This window comes from Natator depressus, chromosome 2 (genome assembly GCF_965152275.1).
Source record: "Natator depressus isolate rNatDep1 chromosome 2, rNatDep2.hap1, whole genome shotgun sequence".
Classification (NCBI taxonomy): domain Eukaryota; kingdom Metazoa; phylum Chordata; order Testudines; family Cheloniidae; genus Natator; species Natator depressus.
The window spans coordinates 167,741,577-167,764,040 of NC_134235.1; the positions used below are offsets into that span (position 1 = coordinate 167,741,577).

Genomic DNA, 22,464 nt, shown 5'->3' on the forward strand with positions numbered 1-22,464 from the left:
TAGTAACACTAGTGTGAGAGTTGTAGTACAGAATCATAAACATCATGGTGGGCATGGATCAACGTTCAGGTTGCATCCCCCATCAGTATGCAGCCAGGGCCGGGGAAGCTAACGATCCAACCAGCACACCAAATTTGGTGATTAATCCTGGTCACGTGTCACTTGAGGCACATTGCACATATGCTAAGAAGATAACCAGCATGATAAAAGTGCCATCCAGGAGAGAAGCTGTCACTCAGAATGCCAATATGCCATGGGATTAGAGAAATTTGCTGCAAAAAGACAATTCTTGAAAGTACTCTCGAGCTTTGTGAGTTTGCTGACTGCTGACCCACTAGGCAGTTGTTTCCATAGCTCTCATAGGTCTATTATTTCTAAGTTGCCTTATCATACTTTCTGCAACAAAAGAGGCATTAAAGCACACTCACAAGTATATACAAGGGCCTGAAGTAGGATTAAGGAATGAGGCCCTTGTCAGTTTAACAGCTGCTTGCTAGCACTGGGTTACAGGTCTGCTTGATTTATGGAAGCCTCATGATTGCCAGCACAAATGTCAGTCACTTGAAGAGGCTTTGAATGGCTCCCTTCCAGAACCAAACTGGAGCAGCTGTCTCTTCATTATATTCTTACTCTAATGTGTGAGTGAAAAAAGTAATAGTCATGTCTGATTAGTTCTGTGCTAATTACTATATCAATATTGGGAATAAAGTAGCAGCGATCATTGCCTCCGACAGTCATGAATCTGGACTGAGCTTATAAGTGTGTACGGGACAGACAGAGTGCTACATCAGGTCAGAGGGGACAATTTCAACTCCAGTTTTCTACAACCCCCAAATTTGCTGTCTATCAGAATTTCAAGGGGCTTATCTATGAGGCTGTGTGAGGGGTGCATTACTCCCTTGCTAAAGTTTTATTGATAAGAAAAATTGAACACAAAAATGCCCACTGGTTGCAGGAAGGTCCTTAATGCAATATTGTACAGTCGTGTTACAATGGTATTTTGTGCTATTACTATATATAAATGTCAGGTTCTTCTTTTGTTTTGTTTGTTCTTATGAAGGCCAAATGGCTAATGCAAATCTGTTCATTTGAAAACTGAGGGCTCAGCAAGCAGAGTTCAGGCCACTGCACAGACAACACACATCAAGATATGACTCTATAGGCCAAATACTGCTCTCTCTCGCACCAGGAAAAAAAATCCTGATTTACTGCATTGACTTCCAAAGAGTAAGCCTGAATTTACCCTGATGTAACAGAGAGCATAATTTGGCTATAACAATTTCAGACTTTGTTCAGGTTTTCACTTTCACATATTTACACGTTTGCCAATTCTGAAAAATATAGAGTTAATGTATATAAGAAAATATACTATTGGCTACACATTGGTTTTTCCTATATGCTCTGTTGATATGAGATTTGTGCCTGGGTGCTGTGTGAAACATTTGCAACGAAATCTGAAAAAAAACACCCAATGAATCTGACTGTTTGCCAGAAGCATCTGTCTTTATTCTAAAGTCAGGGAGTGAAGAATGCAGACATTGATTAATGCTGGGTAATCCTGACTCGTGCCTCCAGGAAGTACTGTTGAATCAGAAAGTACCAACATTTTATACTAAAAGGAAACTTCTCTAAGACAGTATAGTACTTCAGTAGCATTCTAAATTTATTTAAGTAGGACAGTGATTCCTCTCTAGTACATGTATAGGACCTATATCTCAGGCTTTTGTGATGGCTACTCTAGTTGGACTCCACCTTCTCTGCTTTTAGTGAAGAGTCTCCATGTTGGGCGTTGGCACACTACTCATTCCTGTCTTTCAGTTGTGGGTGTTCTAAGTGGGTGTTCAGTGACAGAGTCTGGGCATAGAGTGTGTTCTAAACAAGAACAATATGCCTAAACTCCCCTAACTCCAGTGATGTCCAGGGTCAGGAATTCTGTTATAACTTAAAGTGTATACATATGATTTGGAAGTAGTCACCACTGCAATGATACAGCCATATTTTGTCTCGCAAACCTGCATAGGTCCTGGAAACAGTTGTTACCACTGTAGTAGATGTCATTCATTATACAATGGCTCCCTAAGAATAAGTATCCCTACTTATTTTGTTATTAAAGAGTGTGGCTGAGTGCAGGTTAAGTTGAACAAGTGGAACTTTATTAAATCCGGTGGACTATCCTGTTTTCCAGGTGTTCCCTCAATAATAGTCCTTCCAGGGAATGTCGATCATCTTACCCCAGTTCCTCTGACTGGGATATTTCTTTCCTATTTTACAAACATTTTAGTATAAACATTACAGCAAATAATAGATGCCCAAACTCTCAGTGTTCCTTTGGCCAGAGATTGCGAGCACATAGTCAAGTTGAAGTCTCAAATTTACCACAGAGGCATCTGCTATAAAGTCTTTCAGATAGTTTGGTCTCCTCAACAAGAGTGACCTCTCTCTGTCACCTTTCTCCAAGTGAAGCAAACTATTTCTATGTGGAGTCTCCTCTGCATGTGGGATTGGTCTTTGGATGGTTCTGTGTCTCTCCATTCTCTGATGATATCTTAGACTCTCCAGGTGTTGTGTCTACCGGTGTGTAAGTGTTCCCTGTTCCTTCAGACCTCTTGTCCCTCTTGCATAGTCACCTTGTATAACATGAGTGCCACTACACTTGTTACAACTCATTTAGTCCACTTCTGGTTTCTCTTTAATGCCATGCCTGTCGCCAGGTCCATTAGGTCCTTGCTGACCTGTCATACTTTACACCTGCTATCTCTGATTGTTGGCCATCTCCTTCAGTGATGTCTCCATCCTTCAGGCTGCAACAGGTCCCTCACTGGTAACAGGGTTTTGGTCCTTCATTCTGTTGTGTAAAGCCTCCGCTCAATCCAGCAGAATGCAATTGTACGATTTGTAACTTTTCATTCATTGCTAGCATGATCATTAAGTTCTGTAACCATTTGCAAACTTTGTAACTTTTAGTCATTGTTAGCATAGCCTTTTAAATTGTGTAACTTTTGGAAGCTTTGTAACCTTTTCAGTTACCACTTGTATAACCTCCAAGCTTTGCAATATTCCAACACATAATCAGGGAGCATGTGAACCAGGAAGTGTGTGTGGGAGATAAGGGAGCGTGAACAAGGGAGTGTACATGGGACTGGGCAGAGAGGAACTGCAAGAAGAAAAGAGCCCGGAGCCAGGAATGTCTGATGTCATCTGCCCTGAGAAAGCAATCACGGGGTACTGTAAAGAAAACAAGAAACTGATATGCATGAAAAGAACGAGGGAATGCTTCTCGGTGACAGACACAGAAGGAAAACTCAGTGTATGTGACGAGAGACTCCCAGTTCCAATAAAAGGAAGAAAGCATGCTCACAAGCTCTTCTTCTTGAGCTGCTCACTGGCCCGGATCCGAGACTGCAGGCTGACACACCAGATCTACTATGCTTTGGCTTCTCGGCTTCCTATGTTATCTCTGGTAACTCTCTGCCTGCGTGAGTGTGTAGATACATGAGGGTATGAATGCGTTGAATGTGTGCATGCATGAATAAGCTCCATCCTTTTTCTGTTTGATCCAATAGCAGCATTTAATAAAACCAATATAAGTGTAACCCTGGATTGGTTTCTAGTGAAATAGAGGTAACACATTTCATCAGTGCCTGTGCTAGACTGTTTTGACACCCATGTAAAGGGGTAATTCCTGTGTGCCATAATTGCTAACAAGGGGTCTGAACCACAAGACAGCCTTGGGCGAGGTTTGTGGCTACAAAATCCAGGGCTGCAGGGCCTTCAGACAGAGTTCCATGGCTCACGCTGCCAGCTGCTGCACTGGAGAGCACTTACAGCTCAGCTGCTGCCACCATTTTTCATTTGCAAAGCGTGATGCTGAATGCAGGTTAAGCTGAACAAGTAGAACTTTATTAAACCCTGTGGACTGCTCTGTCCATGAGGCTGAGTTGCTTCTGGCCTAACTACTTGCATTGTGTCCTCTCAATAACAATCTCTCCACGGAACATTGGCTCTCTGACTCCACTTTCACTGATCATGATACATTTCTCACTGTTATAGGACTCAGGTACACGTTTCTTGGAGCATGGCTACTGCTCCTGTATTACACTTAGCGTAATGGTAATTTAACAGTAGCATCCAGTCGCCCCAGTCAGGTTTAGTGCCCCATTATGTTAGGTGCTGTATAAACATATAGGAAAGCACAGAGTCCCTTCCCTGAAGAGTTTATGATCTAAGAAACTGTGCTGCGAAAAGAGAAACAGGACTCTTTAGAAAGGAGCTATCAGAGAGTCTCTCTGCACAGATGACCCAGCTGTGGCATGGGACTTGCATCGGCAGCTCACTGTCTGCATGTGTGTACAGACAAGGATTGATGTGTGCTGCAGCTCATTCATTGCTGAGTCATTCCTTTTAAAAAAGCATCTGCCAGAGCAAACAGGAGGAGGTAAGAAGCCCTGAATTTTTCATGTGAACAGTGACAGAACTGCTAACCTGCTCTTCTAGGTAAATTAATTTAGAATATTAAACATAAGAGTGCAGCACTGCATCCTGAACACTGATTAGGGATTCAAAGTGGAATGAATCTCTCTTGCCTGCACTCTTTGTCTCTTTTTAAACTGACTGTACCCTTTTCAAATGCTTGATTATGTATCTTGGAAATAAATTAACTTAATATGCCATTTGCACAGGATTTTTAAATGTTTCATTTCCTTTAAATTAATCCACTCTGAATTCTTTTAGTTACACTGATGCTGGTTTTAGAAAAATGATAATGAAAACAATCCCTGTACAGATAATGTATTATTTTTTCTAAGTTTGTCTTCTCCAGATAAGTAGTTTGATTCTTAGTCCTGCTGCCTGTCAACTTGACAAACAGCATCAGTAGAGAGAAACAACCAGGGCTTGATATAACATACCCAGGAGCCATTGTTTGAAATGTCTGACCCTTACAGACAAGGAAACCTTTGCAAAGAGTGTATAAGAGATTTTGTAGTTCGCAAACCAGGAAACCCAATCTAAAGCCAACAGCTTCTATACTGTGATATGATACATCTTAGTCAAACTTGCTTCCCCAAAGTCCACAGACACACGCTGAAGTAGAGAAACCTTTTATGAGGAGGCAAATGTGGAGGAGGGAAAAGGAAAATGTCATCAAAATATAAAGAAAATAGCTAATTCTTTCCGCATGTCTTCATTATCCAGTGAAACCCACTCAGGGCAAAATAACGGTTTAGCCTATAAAAGCCATTTCATTTTAGTAAAGTGACCATAAAGTGCAACTGAGAGCATTATAGATAGCACAGCCTTAATGTGGATTCTCAGTGTGACCTCTGCTAGGTTACAGGATCCAGACAGATACAAAAGTGCAAATAGCAACACCTATCTTTAATAGATGAGAAGTTCAAATAGAGCTCTAAATTACAGCTATCCAGTTCTCATTTGGCTAGTCTGCAGCAGTCAGCAGTCAGCTAATACTCCTCCCCCATCCTTTCGCATGTTTCTTGAAACATGAGTTATAAATGGTAGGTTTCAGAGTAGCGGCCCTGTTACTCTGTATCCACAAAAAGAACAGGAGTACCTGTGGCACCTTCGAGACTAACAAATTTATTAGAGCATAAGCTTTCGTAGGCTACAGCCCACTTCATCGGATACATAGAATGGAACATATAGTAAGAAGATATATATATATATATACACACACACACACACACAGAAGGTGGAAGTTGCCATACAAACTGTAAGAGGCTAATTAATTAAGATGAGCTATTATCAGCAGGAGAAAAAAAAATTTTAGTGATATAAAGAGTTCTGTGATAACATACATCAGTGTTTGGTCTCAGACAAGAACCTACTCCTTCATTCTCCATAATTTCAGTGTTTTTCCAGGAATAGGTGATTATGGGAATTGCTGCATTTGCCTAGGCATGCTGGGTTGTTGGGTTTTCTTTTTTTTATTTCCCTGCCAAAGTGTGAGGATCCTGGAAAATGAACAATCAGCACTGCCATATTCCTCTTCAATGCCACTTTGTTGTTGTCTTCTCCCTCTACAGCAACTCCCTCTGCACTTATGAAGCAGATTAACATTTAATGTGATTATGCCCGTGATCTGCATATCTGGTGCCTCAGCTGGCATCACTTAGAATGTGCTAGAGTATGTCACATGCCCTGCAGAGCTGAGAAAGAAAGAGAAGGTGGGAGGGAAAGAAAAAATAGTAAAAGGAGAGCAGGGGAGAGGAAAGAAAGAGAAAGGAAGCATTGATGGAAGCAACTAGAATGGCAAAAGAAAAGATTTCCAAAATAAAATAAAGCTTCTGCACTGATTTTTTTTAGCTTTTCCCCCACTATCCAATAGACTATATAAGGAAATTCCTTGAAAGGCACAGAAGCACTGAAAACTCTGTGTAATTCCTACATATATGTATGCTGAAGGTGCTGTAATAAGGCAGATTGTCCAATTAGCCCTCAAGCAAAATGTCCCATTAGAGAAGCCAATTGCACAAGATATGTACAATAGAATTAAACATTTACCACTATCAGGCCACTTTTCATCAAGTATGTGGTGATGAATGACACATTTATAGCCATGCCATATGTTTCGACATATGTCATCATAAAAAAGCACTCCAGTTACCCGCTATTTATGGCAAGGAGATGCAAAATCATGGGGCACAACAGTTGTGGCTGCTTAAAGTCTGTTCACAGTCTCATTGCAATAACTACCACATGTACAATTTTCATGAAATGCTGGGATGGGGGTCCATCTTTTTGTGTAACTGGCATGATTGAGAGAGGCTGAAGGTACAGTTAGTGAATTCTCAAAGTATGTGGAGACAGAGGGCTTTACAGTCCTGAGCTCCAGTGGAAAAGGAAAAGGATAAGTGATGATCATAACTGCTTGCAGAAGCCAACAGCAGGTACCCAGATACCACAATGATGACCACAATGTACAAGACACAGTAGTTTAATGCCTTCAGTAGCAACAACTTGGAATGTGCTTACAACTCTCTACATTTGCTCTTCAAATGCAGACTGGCCGGTAGATTCAGAGTAGCACTGTAGCACAGAGCACGAGATGGGAATGGCTAGACCATAACCACACTCCCTTCCCAGATATAAGCTCACAGGGATCTGGAAAACTATAGTTAGGGCTGGTCAGGCTCTACCCATGCACTCATTGACACATTGCAGCCAAAAATATGGTTGCTTCCAAGATGGATTGACTAGCAACTGAGGTCTCTCTGAGCCCTCTCCCCCTTTAAGATCCTTGCAGGGCAGCCACATTTTGACCAAGAGAGTATAAATACCAGAGATAACCAAATGGGCTTTGATAAAATAAGAACTGTCTTGAACTGAATGCTATTTTGAGATTCAAAAAATTTAGGAAAAAAGAAAAGGAGTAGCTTTCTGCAAGCCATTACCCTCTGATCCCACTGAGGGTTACCAGAAGAAACTACAGCATTTGCTCAAGAAACTCCCTGAAAAAGCACAAGAACAAATCTGCACAGACACATCCCCGGAACCCCGAGCTGGGGTATTCTATCTGCTACCCAAGATCCATAAACCTGGAAATCCTGGATGCCCCCTCATCTCAGGCATTGGCACCCTGACAGCAGGATTGTCTGGCTATGTAGACTCCCTCCTCAGGCCCTATGCTACCCACACTCCCAGCTATCTTCGAGACACCACTGACTTCCTGAGGAAACTACTATCCATCGGTGATCTTCCTGAAAACACCATCCTGGCCACTATGGATGTAGAAGCCCTCTACACCAACATTCCACACAAAGATGGACTACAAGCCGTCAGGAACAGTATCCCCGATAATTTCACGGCAAACCTGGTGGCTGAACTTTGTGACTTTGTCCTCACACATAACTATTTCACATTTGGGGACAATGTATACCTTCAAATCAGCGGCACTGCTATGGGTACCCGCATGGCCCCACAGTATGCCAACATTTTTACGGCTGACTTAGAACAACGCTTCCTCGGCTCTCGTCCCCTAATGCCCCTACTCTACTTGCACTACATTGATGACATCTTCACCATCCGGACCCATGGAAAAGAAGCCCTTGAGGAATTCCACCATGATTTCAACAATTTTCATCCCACCATCAACCTCAGCCTGGACCAGTCCACACAAGAGATCCACTTCCTGGATACTAATAAGCGATGGTCACATAAACACCACCCTATACCGGAAACCTACTGACCGCTATTCTTACCTACATGCCTCCAGCTTTCACCCGCACCACACCACACGATCCATTGTCTACAGCCAAGCTCTACAATACAATGGCATTTGCTCCAACCCCTCAGACAGAGACAAACACCTACAAGATCTCTATCAAGCGTTCTTACAACTACAATACCCACCTGCTGAACTGAAGAAACAGATTGACAGAGCCAGAAGAGTCCCCAGAAGTTACCTACTACAGGACAGGCCCAACAAAAAAAAAATAACGCCACTAGCCATCACCTTCAGCCCCCAACTAAAACCTCTCCCAACGCATCATGAAGGATCTACAACCTATCCTGAAGGACGACCCATCACTTTCACAGGTCTTCGGAGACAGGCCAGTCCTTGCTTACAGACAGCCCCCCAACCTGAAGCAAATACTCACCAGCACCCACACACCACACAACAGAACCACTAACCCAGGAACCTATCCTTGCAACAAAGCCCATTGCCAACTGTGTCCACATATCTATTCAGGGGACACCATCACAAGGCCTAATAACATCAGCCACACTATCAGAGGCTCGTTCACCTGCACATCTACCAATGTGATATATGCCATCATGTGCCAGCAATGCCCCTCTGCCATGTACATTGGTCAAACTGGACAGTCTCTATGTAAAAGAATAAATGGACACAAATCAGACGTCAAGAATTATAACATTCAAAAATCAGTTGGAGAACACCTCAATCTCTCTGGTCACTCGATTACAGACTTAAAAGTTGCAATTCTTCAACAAAAAAACTTCAAAAACAGACTCCAAGGAGAGACGGCTGAATTGGAATTAATTTGCAAACTGGATACAATTAACTTAGGCTTGAATAGAGACTGGGAGTGGATGGGTCATTACACAAAGTACAAATATTTCCCCATGTTTATTCCCCCCCTTGACCCCCCACTGTTCCTCAGACGTTCTTGTCAACTGCTGGAAATGGCCCACCTTGATTATCACTTCAAAAGGTTCCCCCCCCACTCTCCTGCTGGTAATAGCTCACCTTAAGTGATCACTCTCTTGTTACAGTGTGTATGGTAACACTCATTGTTTCATGTTCTCTATGTATATAAATCTCCCCACTGTATTTTCCACTGAATGCATCCGATGAAGTGAGCTGTAGCTCACGAAAGCTTTTGCTCAAATAAATTTGTTAGTCTCTAAGGTGCACAAGTACTCCTTTTCTTTTTGCGAATACAGACTAACATGGCTGCTACTCAAACAAAACATTTATGGTATCATTGCTCACTATTATTTCTCCACTTCATATTCCATAAGTGGAGTTGCCAAAGGAATAAGAACAAGCCCAAAGAGGAGCAGGGATTCAGAAATGCCAAAAATCATTTGAGAATTGGCTGGAGATCTAATAAAGTCAGATGAAGTTTAGATCTACATCAAACATTGCAAACAACATAGCTTGTTTCAGTGCAATTCTTGTATTAATTATTTCAGTGGAAAACAGAGAGTTCTGTCAAGGTTCCTTCCCCACTCTGAACTCTAGGGTACAGATGTGGGGACCTGTATGAAAACCTCCTAAGCTTACTTTTACCAGCTTAGGTTAAAACTTCCCCAAGGTACAAATTATTTTACCCTTTGCCCTTGGATTTCCACTGCCACCACCAAACTTTATCTGGGTTCCTGAAAAAACAGAGTTTGGACACGTCTTTCCCCCAAAATCCTCCCAACTCTTGCAATCCACTTCCTGGGGAAGGTTTGGTAAAAATCCTCACCAATTTGCATAGGTGACCATAGACCCAAACCCTTGGATCTTAGAACAATGAAAAAGCATTTGGTTTCCTTACAAGAAGACTTTTAATAGAAGTAAAAAGAAAAGAATCACCTCTGTAAAATCAGGATGGTGAATACCTTACAGGGTAATTAGATTCAAAACATAGAGAATCCCTCTAGGCAAAACCTTAAGTTACAAAAAAGACACACAGACAGGAATATTCATTCTATTCAGCACAGCTATTTTCTCAGCCATTTAAAGAAATCACAATCTAAGACATACCTGGCTAGATTACTTACTAAGTTCTAAGACTCCATTCCTGTTCTGTCCCCAGCAAAAGCATCATACAGACAGACACAGACCCTTTGTTTTTCTCCCTCCTCCCAGCTTTTGAAAGTATCTTGTCTCCTCATTGGTCATTTTGGTCAGGTGCCAGCGATGTTACCTTTAGCTTCTTAACCCTTTACAGGTGAGAGGATTTTTCCTCTGGCCAGGATGGATTTTAAAGGGGTTTACCCTTCCCTTTATATTTATGACAGCTTCAAACTGGTCCCTGTAACTTTTGAGAGATCTATCTGAATCCAATTTCAGAGAAACACCGTAACTTCACAGGTTGGGTCTCTTTCTATTAAGGGCTGAAGCAGAGCATTAAATCCAAACACCACCGAACTTGGGAAGATTTCATTCTGGATTCAGAAGTACTATACAATATGTCATGTTACGCCTTTTTTTTAAAAAAAAACATTGTGTAAATGGGCTCTTCTGAAAGGATCCCGCTACAGTTGGGGGCAAATGGTATAAATACTGATTTGTACATATTTTTGCAAAGCTGTGATTCACATTGTTGGTATTGTTCACAACCATTTGGACAACTGCTGGGTATCTAAAAACGTTCACAATTTCTAAAAGTTTTACTAATTTATCCTGAATGGTCATTTAAATATGAAATGACAGAACCTTAACTTTAGAGATTCTTGACTTTTGTATGATTTAATTTCCAAATATAACAGTGTTAACATGAGAGTTTTGGAGAAAGGGGGTTTGTTTTTTTGCTTTGGTTTGGAATCTTTGCTTTGAATATAAATAGCGTTTCTTACAGAACATCTCAGATGGTTTCTAGTGGTTTTGTAGTTTCTGCAAACATTGTATTCTTTATATTTTGCTTACACTGTTGACTAGCCAAAAGATTTTAGAACCCAGAACATTTTTCAATTACCACAGAAATCCAGGAAGGGCAGAAAACATCAACATGACACACCCAGACTACTATATCAAGACAGTCTAGAGATATTGGCACAAATTATGTCTAGGAACATGGACAAGTGTCTGATGCACTCTGATTTTCTCTTCAACTTTTCTAAGAAAGTGACCCTATTGAAACACGACTATTTTTCAAAACTTGTTGCTTGACTTCATAATATGCATAGGTTCAGAGAATTTAAATAGCATTATCAAGAGATAAGAGTTAGAGGCATTCTGGCTTTCAACTGGCTGATCTGTCTGTTTCAGACAAAGGATATTTAGATAGGCTTATTAAATAAAGTACTGGCTGTCTGTAGAGCTTTTTAAATTTAAATGTCTCTCTCACCCTCACAAGTTTACTAGTGCATCGGTGACGCCACGAAATTAACAAATATATTCCTGCTTTAATGTAAGTGATGAAGGAACAGCAATCAAATTCTCTTTCGATCTGACAAGCATAAGAATTTACAAAGCATCCTTATGTTAATTCTAGCCATGTCTGTAGGCAATACACCGAGGGCTTTGTTTCACCTTGTCATTTTAAGAAAAAGTTATAGTTCAGCAAATGGAAGTTTTTCCTTAAACATTTTATTAATAATGCCACTAATCTGCACTAATGCTTTTGCACATATAAATCTGTCATCCAGTAAATACCTGACATGCCATACATAACTGCATTTTAAAGTATTTTCTTGTATTAACTATTTAATGTCAATCAACACTAAAATGTTATAATATCTTTCAATATATTACATAAGGTAATTTAAGATTATATATTTCACCACTACATCATTTATACCATCAGTTAGATATTTCTGTAGAAGAATTAAAGAATTAAGCTTGATCTCTTCACCTTAATTAGTATATTACAGATAACATTTCATATTGTTATTAGCACAAAATATAGGGTAGAGGTTACTGAATTTGATCCAGAAAGACATATATGGAATTGAATCCATGTCTCCGGTTTGGTGCTCTATCCACGACACTATACTGCCTTCATTATAAAGCAACAAAGGAAGCTGTAAGGACTGGAAATACACCCAGGATAGTTCTATACAGTATGTAAATATAGAAATAATTGAAAAATAATGCTTTGCTAAGCTGTCAGATGGACGATAATTTTTAGGGTGACCATCCAGTTTTAAAAACAGAGTGGCTAAAGTTACTTGTATTTCCATTTTCACAGTATTACTCACATTTTAACAGTGAATCAGTTCTATCATGATCTCATTTATGTAGGGAATTATATCTACATTACAAGAAATGTATTGAACAGAAATTGCCTGATGGGAGCGATTTAGCTAGAGCAGGGTTCTGAAACTTTTTCATGGATTGGATCACACCTTAGTGCAGAGAACGGATTGTGGACCCTCTGCCTTCTCATTCATGATCATATAGACCCCCTTCCCACTCACTGGCAATTTAAAAACAATATCTCTATGGCAAGTACAGTTGTTTTGTGGGGAAAAAAAATGCTATTAGGAAGGGAAGATGGTTGGTTTTCATTCTCTTGTCCGGTTACTTTCTGGTTTGGGGACACTATTAGCTTTATTCTTGTGTGTACAAGTAAATTTATTTTTAGCATATGTCAAAAGTGCTTACACCCAGAATAGATCCACTTTTTCATGCTCAACAAATTATTTCAATCAACTTTTACTTTGAATAGTACCCCAAAGCTACAGCTGGAGCTGAATACAGTGGTTCATCTCTTGATTAGGAATCACTAGGATATATCATCAGCTCCCAGCACTGTTCCCTGGCAGTGGATGCCTGTTTACTTACTGATACAGTTAAGGTGTTGGCTATGATCCTGAAAGCCCTAAAGAGTGAGGATCCAGTTAAATGAGAGATTGCCTTTCCCACTATGTCTTATCACTACAACATGCATCTATGGTCTTGCTGCTGGTTCCTGCAGTTGAATTCTGAAGACCTATGTCAGGGTATTTGAAAGCAAATAGATTCTGGAACCTCTTTATTGTGCAGATATTGCAAAAGATCCTGTATTTGCGAAGTTCAGGGAATAAATAAAATACTTCTCTTAGCTGAATATTTAGTAAGCTTTGTATTGGTTATTAACTAGTGTCAGCTAAGTGCTGAGACAAATTGCATTATGTATGAACACTGGAAATGAATGAACAGTACTGTGATCAAAACCAACTCATCTCCTCCTTTGTTTTCAATGTCTTATCCTTATGCACACCCGTCACATCCATGTTAATACAATGGGATAGGGTCCCTTTGATCATTTCCCTTGACTGAGGATGAGGGGGTTGGAGACACAAATTCCAGAAACACTTTACCCTTCAGTACCTCTCTTTAGAGCTTATTGGGTTCTCTTTTCTTTAAGAATGTCTGCATGAAATTATTCATATGAAAGTATTTTTTTAACAGAGAGAACAAAAGAAGCTGTTTGCTTAACATAGCTAGATATACCCTTTCATAAGCTAAACAAGATAAAACATTCCCATCTTAGCTATAGAGAAAAAGAAGAAAAGTGAACAGCTTATACCTCTGAAAGAAATCCTCTCTCTCTAACCATTTCGGTCTAATTGTGAACATCATGCTGTCCAGACAGAAAAAACACCTTGCTCTGTCCAGAGAGCCTTCTTATCAAATTCTCCCTGATCTAGGACTGCTAACCAGTTTTTGCAAGTTGCCTATACACACAGTAGGATTTTGGGGACTGGCTCTAGGATATGGTCCACTCAGGAAACATATGCTATGTCTACACTATGAGTACTACAGTGGCCCAGGTGCAGCTATGCCACTGAAGGGCTACAATGAGGATGCTTCCTACACTGACTAAAAGGATTTTCCTTTCACTATAGTAAATCCACTTCTCCAAGAGGCAGCACCTAGGTCAATGGAAGAATTCTTCTGTTGATCTACTAATGCCTATCCCGGGGGTCAATTTTTCACACCTAAGTGATGTACCTAGGTCAAGCTAATTGTTAAATGTAGACCAGGCCAATGGCCTCTTAACAATGATTAGGTCAGATACCACCCAAACAAGCTTGGCTGGTTTAATATGATCAGGCCTCTTACTAAAACTGAATCATTTCTTTCTTTTCCCCAGAAATATAAATTATGGACAGGTTTCCAAACCCTCTGCCACATATACATTACAAATATAACATGAAAGTGGTAATTACAGTACAGTTACCTGTCATGTTGCAGTAAACTTTCAAAGGTCCCAGTGCCCCACTTCCATCTGGATCTATCCAGTAATAATTTGAGGTTTTGCCCAGGTGTTTGTATGCTTCACAGGAGAGGTCATAAATAGCTGGAATGGAATAAAATAAAATATACTAATAAGGAAATTGAAGTCCAGGAGCAAACGATTCCCAATCACAATTACTTTCTTCATAGCTTCATTTTATATTTCACACTAGTGCAAGAACCATGAATTAGTCATTGATTTAATACTTGAAAATTAATAGAAGGCACAATATTTTTTCCAATGTACAGTGGCTCCTAGAGCTGGTCAGAGAAAATTTGATGGAATCATATTATGTTTTGGAAGAAAAATGGAGAAAAAGTTCCAACAATGTCAAATGCCTCTTTTTCATATTTTCAGACAGAACATTTTATTTTTCATTTTAAAACTACGTTTCATTTCATTTTTTAAAAATTGTGCATTATACATCATAATATGTAAAAAACGAAAGTCAGAATTGGAACAAAATGTTTTGATTAACCTATTTTTTATTTTGTTTGACAGATAATTTTGAAATGTTCAGGTTTCATTCTCAGTTGGAACAAAGCCCAATTTTGAAATCTCAAAATCCTTACTGAAACAGAATTTCCAACCTCTATACAGTTCTGCTTGCTCCTTTTGCCACTTACTGTAGATAACTTAAATATTATCCCAGTATTTCCTAAGTGTTCTCAGTACCAGCTATGGGAAACACTATAAATTCTTAGGCAAAGTTAATTATTTATCGAAGTCCTAATTGGCAGGTTTTTAGAGTTGACCACTGTAGCGTGCTTACCATTAAAAATGGAGAGTTGCCACCACTTTGGTCAGACTGCGGTATTTGCAATACTCCAGATACACTTTTCTATTAATTAAATAATTATATGCATAAAAATAATTTCTTACACAAATCTGGAAACGAAAACGAACAACAATATCTAACTAATATCTAACTTCTCTGTTGTCCAAAGGACCAGATGGCATAGCTTTGTGGGTTGGAATCAATCAATCAGCCCCTAAATGAATGAAATGTTTGTTTACCCAGATTTCATATCTACTCTAAAAACCCACCTAATATGCTGGCAATTCCTACAAATTATCTCCTTGGTATGAATGGCTTTATTTCAAATGTCCATAAGGACAGTTCATTCTGCTGGGCTCTAGATGATTAGTGAATGATGAATCCCCCTTTTTTAAAGGCCTCCAGCCAGCTACTAAGAGACAGGAAGGAAAATGGAGGCTGGAAACATCTACACCCCCACATAATGTGAAAACAGATAAAGTGAAAGTTTGAGTGTCTGTGTTCATGCGTGTGTGAGAGAAAGAAAATCTCTCTGACCTCCCAATATTTCAGAGGGACAGAGAAGACTATATTGCAGGATAAATTTATTGTTAGTTAGAGATGCTTTAATTTAATGAATTAAGCTTATATAAAAAGCAGAAATTTATCATAATTGAATTGTAAGATGTTCCACTTAGTCATTTCCCTTCTCCCCACTTCCACACCAAGGAGAACAGATTTTCTTTTTTCACAGTGACTGCACCTGGTTTCGGACATGATTCTGAAAGAATTTATATGATTTTTTTTTCTGAAAAGATTTTTGAAGATCAACATACATAGCCTAGATAGAATTATATTTCAGTCAACAGAAGACTCTTGGTGAAGAGTTACAATGGAGAATGTCACACCATAACGAAGCCACAGTATCTTTTACAAATTAACAGTACTATAGAAAGGACTATTCACTGTAAAATGGCTTTATCCTTTGACTGCTGATGAATGAACAAGGTATATCCAGAACATATCTCCTATACTACTGAGTGTATTCTGGCATGGCATAGAACATTATTAATTTCATTTCTATGATACTAGACCACAAATGTCTTAACTGGTGCAGTGGAAGATCAGAAGTAGTTGATTAAGAGCTCATAAACTTAAAGTTTTTTATATATAACTTCTGTTACCTAGAGTTTGGAGGTATACAACACTTTACGTGATACATATGGCATATCTTTCCCTCAGTTTCTTGAGCCTTGTTATTTATGGAGAAACGAGCTCATTCAACTGTTTTACTTAAACACAAGCTTGATAATTATTACCATTAATTGTATCAGCAGTGTATTGCTACAAAAATTAATTTAAAATGATAAAAGTGCACGGTACACACTATAGAACCTGCCTTTACATTTTTTGCATTGCATTTTTTAATATGACGAGATTGTGATACAGCAACAAATTCTCCTTGATTAACTTATTTCATCAGGTACTCTGTCCTTCCTAGAGTGCCAAAAGTGTACTAGCTATTTTATAGATAATTAAAGGGCCCATATTTGATATGTTTCTGAAATGTTGACAGCCCGGAAGACAAAAAACTCCTTTATTTAGTCACAGAAGAGACATGAGGAAGATACAGAAGAAAAGGGAGAAACTAGTATACTGAGACAGGGAATAGTGACAAACCAGGCACAAAATTGAGAGGGAAGAAGGAAATGAAGGGCTCAGTGACGCTGGCATCATTAACAGAACAAGGGTGTTAATAAGATCCTGTGGGAAACAGCAGAGATATAATCAGGGTCAAATTTATGTAGAAGCTTTGAAGGGAGTGGCAAAAATGTTTAAATTGAATTCTGTTGGCAAAGGGAAGCTAGCCATGGGATTTTAATAAGAGAATAACAAGGGTGAGCATCAAGTTTGGAAGATCATTTTAGCCATTCTTAATAGGAGGGGAGTAAGGTAGGAAATAGGGAAGTCAGAGAAGTGAAGGTTCCTGTAGTCAAGGAAGGAGATAAGCTCAGCATTTTATCTGAAGGGAGAGCAAGGAAATGCTGAAGTTTTGAAACGTTGGAGAGCAGGAACTGGAAGGAATTGCCAACAGCATGGATGTTTGAGGAGAAGAAGAAGAGAAGAGAGGTTAGGAGTTCTATTTTAACTACACTTAATTTAGGAAAGGTGGGACATCCGAAAGAGGATGTTGGAAAGATCAGTAGAACTGCAAGAATGGATATAGGGGGAGAAGTAGATTGAAGACTCACCATCAGCAAAGAGAACATGTGAGTAGATTAAATCACACAGGGAGGTGAAAGTAGAGTGCAAAAGGGAGAGGACCATAGGCAGATCCTTATGGCCACCACCAGAGCAAGTGTCCAACCCACAGCTTCCCTGCAGCACAGCCAGGGCCTGAGAAGGCGGCCTGGGACTTACAAGGAACAGACTGTGAACTGCCCTGACATTCCAGAGATATTGTTTGTGATGTTCCCTGCCACAGAGCGGGTTGATGTGTTTCCTTTAACCTTTCCCATTTTTCCTTATTCTTTTTTAAAATTAATTGTTGATTAAATAACTTGCATTTGCTTTAAATTGTATATAATGGTCAGTGGGTCAGAGAAGTGCCCAGTGCAGAGAGAGAATCCCAGAGTGGGGACACCCTAGCCCCTGTCCTAGGTGACCACAGCAAGGTTGGAGGTTGAGCCCCCCAGGAATCCTGGGTCCAGCCTTGTTGGGGTTACGAGGACTCTGCCAGACAGGAGAGTGGAAGGGGAGTCCTCAAGAGCAGGGAGGCCGCTGGGTAACGGAAGTGGGAGCGAGGACTCAGATCCTTTTGTTAGCCCACTTCACCGGGGATGTGCAGAAGCCCAGGAAAGTTCCCCACAATAGCAGGACTATTCCCCCACTTACACCTAAAAGCTGCTGTCTCATTACCGGCTCAAAACAGAGATTTTTAGAGTATAGTATTTTGTGGGTGTGTAGCAACATTATCCTATATCATAATCTCTCTGAAATATCAAACCCAAAGTAAAATATTGTTAATTATGGCACTAGAGCAGGGTTATTACATCTACTTCCCCAGGAGCAGCCCTTCTGTTAAAAAGAAACCACCACCAACAAAAAATCTGTTTTTCCACCGAGAAGTCAGTTTGTCCCAGTTCCTGTTATATTCAAACAGCAGCCTCATGCTTTTAAAGTCCCTGATGAAACCCAAATATTGGTGTTCCCACATATTCCCACCCTTTTAGATTTACTTTTGTGTGTTTGATTGGCTTTGCCTATTGCTTTATTCTTGTAATAAATATACATAGAGCCTAGTGCAAACCAGAAAACAACAACGTTAAACTGTGCATCCAATGAAGTGGGTTTTAGCCCACGAAAGCTTATGCCCAAATAAATTTGTTAGTCTCTAAGGTGCCACAAGTACTCCTCGGTTGTTGTTTTTTGCTGATACAGACTAACACGTCTACCACTCTGAAACCTGTGCTGATATTGTTTGTTGTGTCTTGTTCCGCCAAAGTCAGCAGAGATCTCTCTCTATATACACCTTCTACGCAACTACTACAGCAAATGCATCTTCAGTCATATATCCCAGTTTTTTATTATCAGAGAAACTGAGGCACAGAGTTTAAACTAGGGTAATGGTGCCAAAAGTCACAAGAGAAGTTCTAGATTTAAAGGTCTCCTGATACCCATATCTGTGGTTTATTTACTGGCTCACACTGATGTATATATCTCATGAAAGATTATCTTCAACCTACATATAAGGCTGTATATGCCAACCTACTGAATGACTTCATTTATACAGATAGACAGATAGATAGATAGATAGACAGACATTTATAAAATGATTAGAATACAAGCTGACAAAATTAAAAGTGGCAATGTTTCATTAATGTTATATTATAACAGCAACTACATAAACAAAGTTAAAAAGTCATCCCAAACTAGCAAATTCCCATGAATTCTGGGTATAGTCAGATTTGGATCTGAACTTTGTGGCTATCTCTTATCTCTACAGTGGTCTGATCCCAAATTCCAGATCCAAATGTCAGCAAACTTTGGTTAAAGTTGGATTAGTACCCAAACTCTATGGTTTGGAACCATCTCTACCCTCCATAACACTGAAATAGTAAAATAAATTTCAAAACTCAGTTTCCAGTTCTGAGTTAAATTCAGAATTACTTCACAAGTTTATATTTGCTTCTGACTGATTTTGCCACATATAAAAAGTGAGAGTGTTGTACGATGTAAAAAGTGCAAAAAACCCTTTGGTACAGTATTGGGGGTTAGAGTAAGTTACCCATAAAAATAATCCACTTAGCCCCTGAAAATTAAAATTAGAATGGCTTGTATATGGTGTTTACGATTTGCTGAGCACTGACCAACTGATAACAATTTTAATGTATGTCATACTTTTAACTGACTGTTTGACACATTCAGTTTTAATGTCACCAATGTTGCTTTTAAAAACAGGCAATATTACAAACCAGAATATGACTATTGTTTTACAGAAAGTTATACTTTTCTGTGTTAATTTCTTAGGTGGATATACTTTGTACTTGTAAAAAGCCACTCATTTCACTAGTTATTTGGAACATTTTTTGCCTCTAAACCTAATTATTCCTCCCTACCAAGAATAAGAGTACTTGTGGCACCTTAGAGACTAACAAATTTATTTGAGCATAAGCTTTCGTGATTTCGTAATTTTGCATGCATCCAATGAAGTGAGCTCTAGCTCATGAAAGCTCATGCTCAAATAAATTTGTTAGTCTCTAAGGTGCCACAAGGACTCCTTTTCTTTTTGCGAATACAGACTAACACAGCTGCTACTCTGAAACCTACCAAGAATGGAGCTGATGCTTTAAATACACCAAACCTTTCCTCATTAGCAGATCAGTAACTTAATATCATCTTGAGCCTGAAATGGTTTCAGAAGAAGGTTTTGCCAAACTTACAAATGATAATGATGCCCTTCTTTAGCAGTGGCTGGTGGCTAAGCAGATGTGGTTGGAAATTACTGCTGAGCATTGCCAGGTCATCCCCTGTCCCTCCCAACACACACACACACACACTCACTCACACACACACACTCCCTTTCAAATGCACAGTAGGTTGTCTGTATAAATAAGCTTGTATCACCCCTCACTTTGAGAGTTCAAATCTAAAACAAATAAAAAAACAAAATTAAAGAGCGCATTACCACCAGCATCGTACAGACGCACCATTCTGGCTGAAGGGCATCAAAAGGGATGAGGAAAGTATCGCCACTCGGATCTTAGATCCATGTTCAGATCTGTCTGTTTGAAATTGATTTGATCTCATTTTATTTGTTCTTAATTACAAGAATATAAAACCTGATGCAGTACAGAAAAGATGCTAAGAAGGCAAGCAGGACATCTGTTCACTGTGGTTTTCATCCTCTCTCTTTTTGGGGGGAGGAGGGAAAGAAGTGTAATATTTACCTGTTTTATTTAACTCTTATGGCAAAACTCATCGTGCAAAAATAGAAAGCTAAAGAAAAATATCCTATCCTTTATAAAAACTTGTGTGGTATAAAACATCCTTCCAACCAAAGAAATAAAGCTAGACATACACGTGCACCCCACCCCCCACCCTGAGAAAACAAAGTAATGTTAAGCCAAAAGCCTAAACAAAACAGCCTTGCAGCAGGATATGTAGCTCATTCAACTCAGGCTCTGAAAGACTGAGAGACAGTTAATTCCAAAGGGGATCTTCAACTGAGAATGCCCTGCTATGAACTACAGAAAGCCAAGTTCCAGGCACTGAAAGCTGAGATACCCCAGTGGACCTCAATTGTGATGGTGGAACTGAGGGTAGGAAGCAGTTTCTTAAATAATCAGGTCCCAGACTACATAGGTCTTTAAAGATTCCCACCCAGCCCTAGGAATCAAACGAGTAATCAGTGGAGAGCAAATCTGCTGTGTGCTTCCTTATGACTCAAGACACACAGAAGGCAGCCTGCTGCGTTTTGCACCAGCTGAAGTTTCTGGAGGTTCAAAGCCTGGTCTGAGTGCACCACAGAAATCTAGCCTGGAAGTGTCAATAATACACTGCGGTGAGGTAAGCATGTGTGAGGAAAGTTCATATTCTCTTGGAGAGCTGCAGATAGAAAAAGGCACTCCAAACCACCCAGGCTATATGCATACCTACAAGGCAATGAAAGATCCAATAGAGTACCAAGAGCTGCAGTGCAAAAGAGCAGCATTGCATCCACTTTTGAAGGTCCAAGCATAGTCCTTGAAATGCCCCTTGATTAATCTACTTATTCACCAGATTCAGTGGCAGCTCGCATACCTCCATCCAGGTCCAAAACATAAAGAATAAAAAAAAATAGCCAAATATGGGTTTCATGTAAAAGCAATGTGAAGTTGAGTATCACCAGCATATTAAAGGAGATCACAATACCTTATGCTCTCTTCAGTGGCCTTACATACACATCTCCTAACAAGATCCTGAAATGATACATCTAAAATTACAGAAATTATAAGTAATAGCAAGAAAATGTGTTAGATTATCTTTTGTTTTAGCTTGTGAATTTTCCCTATGCTAAGAGGTAATTTTATTCCTGTTTTGTAACTGGGAAGCAGAATCAGAGGGGAATCTTCTGGGTTTTAAATCTTTTTATTTACCCCGTAAAGTTATCTTCCATCCTGATTTTGCAGGTGTGATTCTTTTAACAACAAGGAGTCCGGTGGCACCTTAAAGACTAACAGATTTATTTGGGCATAAGCTTTTGTGGGTAAAAAAACACTTCTTCAGATGCATGGAGTGAAAATTACAGATGCAGGCATTATATGAAGACACATGAAGAGAGAGAAGTTACCTCCCAAGTGGAGAACCAGTGTTGACAGGGACAATTTGATCTGGGTGGATGTAGTCCGCTCCCAATAATATGTGAGGAGGTGTCAATTCCAGGAGAGGTAAAGCTGCTTTTGTAATGAGCCAGCCCCTCCCAGTCCCTATTCAACCCCAAATTAATGGTGTTAATTTGCAAATGAATTTTAGTTCTGCTATTTCTCTTTGAAGTCTGTTACTGACTTTTTTTGTTCAAGCATAGCTACTTTTAAATCTGTTATAGAATGTCCAGGAAGATTGAAGTGTTCTCCTACTGGCTTTTGTATGTTACCATTCCTGATGTCCGATTTGTATTCATTTATTCTTTTATGCAGGGACTGTCCGGTTTGGCCAATGTACATGGCAGAGGGGCATTGCTGGCACATGATGGCATATATAACATTAGTAGACGTGCAGGTGCATGAGCCTTTGATGGTGTGGCTGATG

At 39.6% G+C, this 22,464-nt stretch overlaps 1 protein-coding gene across 2 annotated transcripts in view; it reads right to left on the reverse strand.

The window, feature by feature from the left end:
- CNTNAP2 (contactin associated protein 2) overlaps positions 1 to 22,464 on the reverse strand; it is a 1,640,949-nt gene that overhangs the window by 495,542 nt on the left and 1,122,943 nt on the right. For both annotated transcript variants that reach the window (XM_074945269.1, XM_074945270.1), the window contains exon 12: positions 14,361 to 14,480. In XM_074945269.1, the coding sequence (XP_074801370.1) occupies positions 14,361 to 14,480 (120 nt within the window). The remainder of the gene's footprint in view (positions 1 to 14,360; positions 14,481 to 22,464) is intronic.